Here is an 8667-nt window from a genome sequence, read left to right as displayed (position 1 = left end):
TTTCCTCTCGTCCTATCGCTTGTTACTTGGGAGAAGAGACCGACCCCCACCTCGCTACAACCTCCTTTCAGGTAGTTGTAGAGAGCGATGAGGTCTCCCCTCAGCCTCCTTTTCTCCAGGCTAAACAACCCCAGCTCCCTCAGCCGCTCCTCATAGGACTTGTTCTCCAGACAAGATTTGTGCTCTAGACCCTTCAGCAGCTTCGTTGCCCTTCTCTGGACATGCTCCAGCACCTCGATGTCTTGTAGTGAGGGGCCCAAAACTGAACACAGTATTCGAGGTGCGGCCGCACCAGTGCCGAGTACAGGGGCACGATCACTTCCCTGCTCCTGCTGGCCACACTATTCCTGATACAGGCCAGGATGTCATTGGCCTTCTTGGCCGCCTGGGCACACTGCCGGCTCATGTTCAGCCAGCTGTCGACCAACACCCCCAGGTCCTTTTCCTCCAGGCAGCTTTCCAGCCACTCTTCCCCAAGCCTGTAGCGTTGCAAGGGGTTGTTGTGACCCAGGTGCAGGACCCTGCACTGAGCCTTGCTGAACCTCGTACAATTGGCCTCGGCCCATCAACCCAGCCTGTCCAGATCCCTCTGTAAAGCCTTCCTATCCTCAAGCAGATCAACACTCCTGCCCAAGGATGAAGCATTCTGTGTCTTTCTTTTTTAAGTTTTGGTTCTGTAATGAATTTGTTACTACACGGAACATACACACAGAATCATTTTCAAGGAAAAAACCCAAACCCCAGTTGCATGCTGCTATATTGATCTGCCTTAACAGCTAGCCTGTGGAGGCTTATTTGTTTTTCCTTCAAAATGAGCATGACGTGGTACTCGTTCCATGTAAGTAATACCATGATGGTACGTGAGCCTATGTAAACATTGACCTTGCTTATAGTACGCGTCTTGACACATGCCTCGGGCAGCAGGACCATCAGGGGCTGCCCGTGGTGCAAGTTTGCGGTGCTGCTGTCCTTGAGGAAGGATGCAGGCACAGGGAGCCTGGTCCCTGCAGGCACGCTGTCCCTGTGTCTCCCTTAGAGCACCACACGGACACACTGAAGGGGAGGAAGGGGCTTAAGGTTTCATGGAAGTGATGGCCACAAACATGTAAACAGAGGTAACTTCCAGCCATTATTGCAGGTCAGGGGTGGAAAGTAGCAGTTACTTAGTGATCCTATTCCACCTGCAGCAGCTAGGTGGATGCTGACCTTCTGCACCTCCTCTACCTCATGCTCTTTGTACATTACAAATTTCTACTAATTATTTAGATTAAATATCTGCATATTTTTTCCTACATAAATGCCTTAGTTTCAGATTTTCCGCAGTTTCATAATAACATCCCTAATGATATGATTTCCTTTTAATATTCCTAATATGACTCCCTAGTATGATTTCCTATTAATAAGGTGAATGATAATAACATTTTGGAGTTAGAACTTTTCTTTACATGTGGTATTTGATACTTGTCAACTGAAAATAACAATAAAGCAAAGATTTAAGTCAGTGCAAACCTTCTGGAAATGTAAAAACCACTATGATAACTAACTTTCATATTCTCTAACACCCATTTTATCTTCCTTTCTCCCCCTTTTCCCCTTTGGGGCTATGGCAGAGGAGAACAACAGATGGTTATCAGTCAAGAGTAACTAGGGAAACCGTAAAACCTGCCCCAATTGCTATGGAGACAGCCATTTCTGTGCTTGGTATGCACTATTTGTTACATCAGCAACCAGAGGGAGTTAAAAAAAGAAAAAACAAATGTTCTAAACCCCCTGATATTGAAAGGAAATCTTGGGTTTGTGTGTATTTATTCTTGTGGGAAGAGGCAGGAGTAGCCTACGTGTTCATTAGCCACTTCAGTTTTGTATTAAGCTAATATGATGTCTATTTTTGACAACAACATTTTGAGTTGTGAGTTAATGTAATAAAAAAAAACTTAGAGCAAATACATAATACTTTTGAATAGTCTGCAGAGTAATTATTTATAAGCAGCTCTTCCCCTCAAAACAGATATCCCTCCCTCCTTATTTAACAACCTGGCAACATAGATTGTCAATGAAAACTGAAGACAGAATATGACTGTGCCCAATTGTTTCATGCAGATGAGCTATTTCTGCACAATGCTTCAACCGTAGCTTTTGGCAAAACCACATCTTTAGGAAATTAAAAAAAAAAAGGAATCTTGGAACACTTGTAAAAATCTCAGAGGGAGATTTCAGCTTGATCACAGCGGTTCTGTCATTTGTGTTTTGCACCACCGGTTTACTCCACTTGAGAATTATTTTAACGTTGAATTTAATGTATCAATTCTTTATATTTTCTAATACAAGCAAGCTCTTAGAGAATGATTTTAGTAAAGCATCAATAAAGAGTAAAAATTAAACATGAAAAATGCATTAAAAGCTACTTTGAAATAACTTCATATTATTTCAATTTAATTGAATTTAATATTACTTCAAAGGACCATCTATTACCATTTATGGTGCTTCCTTATCAATTTAATTTAAGGATAAGGACTTTAGTTTGGTAGGTGAGAAATTTTACATAGATATGTTGGTGTCACTTTCCTTTTAAATTTTAACATTGTCAAAGTTATATAAGGACTGGTTTGGAGGCTGGACAATAAATGTTACAGAGTGTCTAATTCTTACAGGTTATTGAAGAGCTTCAGTACTAGGGTATAAACTTAACAGGCAAGTGATGGCATAGACCCAGCAGTTTTTATTAGAAACAAAAATGGAAAAGGTTTGGGGAAAATGTTGTCCAAACTGAGGTTCTTTTGGAGATGTAATTAACAAAATTCTTTTTTTTCTAACAACAGTTCTATAATAAGTAAGTTACAGTGAATTTATTTTCCTGTGAAATGGCTATTGAAAAGTCCTTTAAATACTTCAGTAATACAATACCTTTGATATCGATACTTCTGGTTAAATATGCAAGTCTTTTATTAATGAGGAAACAGCTCTTGCTTAATCTCGGATCTACAACAGTAGATACCTATAATGGTAGTAGAGTAATTTTGTATCTGTAACAGTAGAACTTAAATATGCAACTATTCTAACACTTCTTTTTATGCTAAACATGTAAAATATGGGAAACAAATCTGAAAAGTATTTATTACTGTACTTGTTAATACAGGCTTTTATTTAAATATTTAACTAGATTCTGGACAAAATACAGAAAGAGGTTATAGTAATTAAACTACTGTCACAGTGTAATTAAAAACCAGATTAACACTTGAGCTCTGCAGTGTCCTCAGTAATGTTTGTAAATGGAAAAAAAAATCCCTCAATGAAACAAAGTACAAAACACTGATTATATAGTTCATTATGGTGAAATGTTGATGCTTGAAGGACCTCTTCTTCATGAATGTGAGTATGGCAAATTGCAGAAAAAATATTGAAAGCTCTTATACATGGCATGAGGTTAGTTGGCATACTATGAAGAAACATTGCTCCTAATAGAAATGTAGGGTTTTAAACATTAACTGACTTTTAATGTTAGTAAAACATTAGATTATTTTGGTTTTGGAAAATTTCACCCTGGATGAATTAAATTCTTTAACATTTTAGAACAGTTTTGGGTTTGTTGTTTTTTTTTTTAAATCTTAAATCTGGTAGCATGATAAAAATTATATCAGCTTTGTTGCTGGGGATTTTTATCTCTCAAATGCATTTGAAAACTAAATATTCCTTATTTTTGTGAGCAAAACCTCCAAGCCTTGGTACTTAAAGGATTATTTCAAATGGCAAAAGAATATCCACATTGTAAAATCCTATTCCTTCCAAATGTTATTTGAAATTTAACTCTCATGTATGATAGATAGTGTACAAATGTAAATGGATAAGCTGGAGTTATATTCTGTCAGGGAAATTGTGTTTTAAACAGTTAAAGTGGTGTCTTGGCCAAACCATAAGAGTGTCCAGTGATATAAATCTATTAGGATGCAGCGTTATTTCTCATTTCATAGAAAAGTGATTTGTGTAAGTTTTTTTTCTTTAAAACATCAATTTTAAAGATAGACAGTGATCAGTCAGTTGCATATAATTTAGTCACATAATTTTCCTGCTTTTTAATAAAAACTGAGACTAGCTGTTGAGTCATGGTTAGAGTCAGATTATAATAATACATATGGCATTATGTATTATAGCTCTACCATATGAAAGGTGCCTTTTTCTCCAAATAGTTTTGTAAATTCTCACACTGTTTATAAGCATTTGTCTGTGTCACACTTCACCTAAATCCCACATACCCATCCAATATTTTCCTTGCTCAAGTGTTTTGCTCTGTTCTCCGAGATCTTCTGGTATTGCTCTTTCTATCTGTTAGTATTGTCTGGTTGCTAATTGCCTGTCACGGAGATCTCGGATCCCTGGAGCCTCTTAGGTGAGGTCAGAGTAGGTAATTCAATCACACGCTAGCTGCTGGGTTTCCCAGGCAGGGATCTCAGCTCACTGACGTTGGAGCAAGAACCCTTCTGACAACGTCACCGAGCCCAAGTCCAGCGCTTTGTGTCTAATGCATAAGAGATTCAGCATTTAACCCAAACACTTTCACCCAAATAAAAGTTAGATATCTGTCTAACTTAGCAAAAACTTGGAAGTTCAGAGTTTAACGGTGTTTACTTGTTCGTGCCTTGGCTTGCAGCTCTTATGATGTGCCATACATATTGTATGGCAATTTCACACAGATCGGTTATTGTGGTTTCATTCATCCTTTAGCCTCTCTTAAACATAGAGGCTCACTTTTTCTGCGTGAGAACCCTTATTTTCTTCAGAGGCAATTGAATCACTTGATAGTTTTAGATAAAGTCTGAGCTTAGTGCTGTATTCCTTAAAAAGGCAGGAGTAAAAGGAGGTATAAAAAGTGACTTTGTCCATTTTAAAATTGTCCATTTTAAAATTCCAACTTAAATCTGAGTTTGTGTTGTCTGACCTTTTTCCACCATTACGTTCCAGCATTACATGTATAACATCCTTTTTGTAATATTGAGGAGAAAAAGATCTTCTAGAAAGGGTATGAACACTGACAAATAGAGGTGGCATTTAAATCTGAATAAATGCTTCTGCTGGCTGAGACCATTTTTTAAATTTACCTGTAAGCCTGGAGCAGCTGATCTGTGTCTCAGGTAGCTGTGCTCCATCTTGGCAGTGATCCGTGTGTGTTTGAGTGCTCCATTCAGAAGGCAGCGATGAAGAAACGAGAGCAGTGTCGCATGTTCCTCAAGGAAATGTATGTGCCAGCTGTTCTGAAATACCGATTCTTTTTTCCTTTTTTTTAAAGTGGAATTTTTAATTTCCCTGCATATGATTAGTTTTATTCAGATAAGATGTTCTTCTCAACAAATGTTAGGCATGTCTATTCTGCGCATTGAAGAGCTGCACGCACAGCTTACCTGCTTCGAGTATACGATCTGGCTGCTAGCCCACATCACGGGCTTTTTAGTTTGTCTTCGCGGGCATAAAAGTATGTGTTGAACACCTGTCTTTGCTTTTGTGGAAGGCTTTACCTGACATTTTCTCAAAACTTTAAACTAACACATTGTCTTGGAAGGAAAATGTTGTTTAGACTTCAAACTCTCAAATCTCTGGTCTCTGCTAAACCACTCACCAGGGTGCTGTACAGATGCAAGGAAATAGAATTTCCATCTTTACACATTGAAAAATAAATGGGGAGGTGAAGGGTCTTAAACACAGCCATGCCTAATTTTAAGACAACTAATAGTTCTATTCCTTTTGAGAAGAAATTCTCATGCTTAGAGTTAAACACAGATGTGAATGTTTTAGTGTGATAGATATCAGGAGACATGAGCTCTGTCTGTTACAAAGAAGCATTAAGCATGTGGATGTCTCCCACAGACTGCAGCTTTAGTTTATGGGGCATGCAGAATCAGGGTGTATCTTTAATGAATATTTTCCCTATTTACTGACTATCCTGCTAAGTGCATGTCTTCTGAGCATCTAGAGGGTTCCCTTGCTGTGGTCCTATGGATGAATCACACGGACTAAACTTGGTTGTTAGCACTAGCATGACTGGACCTATAGAAATATGGTTAAGATTGTCATTACGCTTTTTCAACAAAAATCAATCTATGAGAGTAGCTTTTTAAAAAAAAAATACACTGCATATAAAGCCCTTTAATCAGAAGGCTTTGTGACTCACACGCTGGGTTTATTTGCTTATTTTAGTGTATTTGGCAGAAGAATCAATATTATAGTATAACTCAAATAAAAATAGGCAATATATAGTACTTCCCGTAGAAGAAGAGAGAGAGGTGTTCTCACATTGTGCCTGCTTTCTCTTCGTCATGCCAGTATGTGCCAACTTCATGCTTAATAAAGCCAACTGAAGTGTAAAGTACTTAGTCATGCAACTAGCGTTATATTTAACTCATTTTAAGTTTATTCTTCCTGAAATCCACCATCCTTTCTGTTTGAGCAACAAATTTTTAACAACCCACACAATTAAACAGGGATCTCGGAAAAAGCCACTCAGCAGCCACTGGTCCTCCCAGCAGTCAAAAATATATAGTTTTTAGCATATTTGCTAGGTGGTGGGAGAAGCAGAGAGAACATAAAGAAATATGTATGTATAGACTTATATACCTATAGTATATATACCCATAGTATATATACTATGCAGGAACTCCATTTTGGATGATTGTACATCCCGGTATCTATCAGCATAAGATACATCGCTGAACTTTTGCCAAATTCAGCATGTTCTCCAACGTTACGAGAGCTACGAGAAACCTTAGCTGGGCTTTATGCTTGCTAAGCTTTTTAGTAGACCTTATAGTGTGTATGGTTTTTCATGCACTTTAAATCATAAAAAACCTGATGTTCATCAAGACCAGACTATATTACAAAGGGTAAGTTTCCCACAGTCTTCAAATATATACACATTCAAGATGTTCAACGTTAGTAGATCAAACTTAATCTTTGAAGGGGTGCATAAAGATTATATTTGCCATTGCTTCATTTAAACCTTTGTATTGCCTTCTGCTCTTTATCCCAAAGAAACTTTGGTTTGGTTTTTTGTTTTGTACTTACACTGTAGTGCTCTGTCTGTGCTTTATTGTTGTATAATAAGAAAGTTGTGACAAATGTCTATTTAGTCCAAAAATTAGGCACAGCAAATAATTGGAAAGAAGTTGGTAAAACTGTACAAATATATTATACACGGGTGTAATGTATTTGCTATCTCTGCGTATATCTTTATTATTTTGTAATAGCAACCAGAAACTGCAATGTAATCTTGGTATCTTTGTTCATGATACTTTACACACACAGGACAAATGGTCCCTCCCTCACCAAATCTAAAGTATATGCTGTGCAAAGGGCAGTTTAATATAGAGTCGGGAGCCTGCATCTATTTTTTATTATGAAATGCAGATATTGTACTTACACGTGGGTAGGTACATAATTTTATTTCTCTAAGTGTAAAATTTAAAGGATCAGATGTCAGAAAATGTAATCACTGAATTTTAAATTACAACTTATAACTTTAATTGCTAAGCAAAAGAGACAGATGTAGCTGTACTGCTGTATCCACATATATTGTAAAATATATTTAAATCATGCGTATGCAGGGAGACAAATGAGAGAACTCCACCATCCAAATATTAAATTACACATTTTGAAGCAAAATAGTGTTTTAAGTGTACGTGTGTATAATGTTTTCTGTCTCTGGATTGCTCTCCCTGATGCAGTTAGACAGAATCTGTATTTAGTCAGAAATCTTTCAATAGAACGGGCTACCAGATGGGACCAGTAACAATGCAGAGAGGCATTGAACCACCACAGACATTTGGTGCTTAGAATAATAAAAAGACTATAAAATTAGATTAGTTGAGTCTAATTTGGAATTGGTATATTCCCTGTGCACTCTCACAGCTCTTGGGCAGATAAAGCCTGGAGATTTAGTACTGTCAGGACAGAGGACTCCAACTTCCAGTAAAAGAAAAAAAGGCATTCTGGGAGGTCACGGAGGGCAGCACAGTGACCTCCAATGATTTACAGGCCTTTAGCTTAATGAAATTGTTTCAGTGACATGACGGTAAAAGCTCATAATGGATTGGATGCCCTAATGTAATGAAATTACTCCCTTACGCCTTTAAAAAAAAAAAAAAAAAAAAAAAAAAGGCACAATTAATATTTACTGAGACCTGACAGGCTTCAGTGTGCGGTAGCGTGCAGCGCTGTCAGACAGCAGCGAGCAGAGCCAGAGCAGCGTGGCAGCTGAGCAGCCCTGCGCCGGGTGGCGAGCAGGCGCTGCGAGGGGGTGGAGGGACACCTCGGTGACGGGGAAGCCCCCAACCTGGCGCTCCGAGGCAGCTCTGCCCGTACCGGCCAGCCTTCATCCTCTCCCTTCCTTTCTGCAGGCAACTGGACAACAACCAGATCAGCTGCATCGAAGATGGAGCCTTCCGAGCCCTGCGCGACCTGGAGATCCTGTGAGTTGACTTGGTGCTGTGCTGGGGCGGCGGGGGGGGTGGCTCTCCCCGTGCTGCAGTGCTGGGCGAATCTGGGGGCTTGGTATCCTTCCTTCCCACCTCAGACTGGCGGTATAGGTAGCAAAGTGAAATCTCACACTTCCCCCAGGCTGGGGTTACTGCTAATTAAACCACAGTAGGCGACTTCTCTGCTACTGCTCGTGAGGAGCAGGGA

General features: G+C 38.9%; 1 protein-coding gene across 1 annotated transcript in view; it reads left to right on the top strand.

The window, feature by feature from the left end:
* The window catches only part of SLIT3 (slit homolog 3 (Drosophila)), a 260861-nt gene that overhangs the window by 22750 nt on the left and 229444 nt on the right, over window positions 1-8667 (top strand). The window contains exon 3 of the mRNA XM_009318576.1: window positions 8382-8453. Coding sequence (XP_009316851.1) covers window positions 8382-8453 — 72 coding nt within the window. The remainder of the gene's footprint in view (window positions 1-8381; window positions 8454-8667) is intronic.

The sequence above is a fragment of the Pygoscelis adeliae genome, unplaced genomic scaffold, assembly GCF_000699105.1.
Source record: "Pygoscelis adeliae isolate BGI_AS28 unplaced genomic scaffold, ASM69910v1 Scaffold42, whole genome shotgun sequence".
Classification (NCBI taxonomy): domain Eukaryota; kingdom Metazoa; phylum Chordata; class Aves; order Sphenisciformes; family Spheniscidae; genus Pygoscelis; species Pygoscelis adeliae.
The sequence above is the reverse complement of the archived record's forward strand: the minus strand, read 5'-3'. Positions and strand labels throughout refer to the sequence as shown.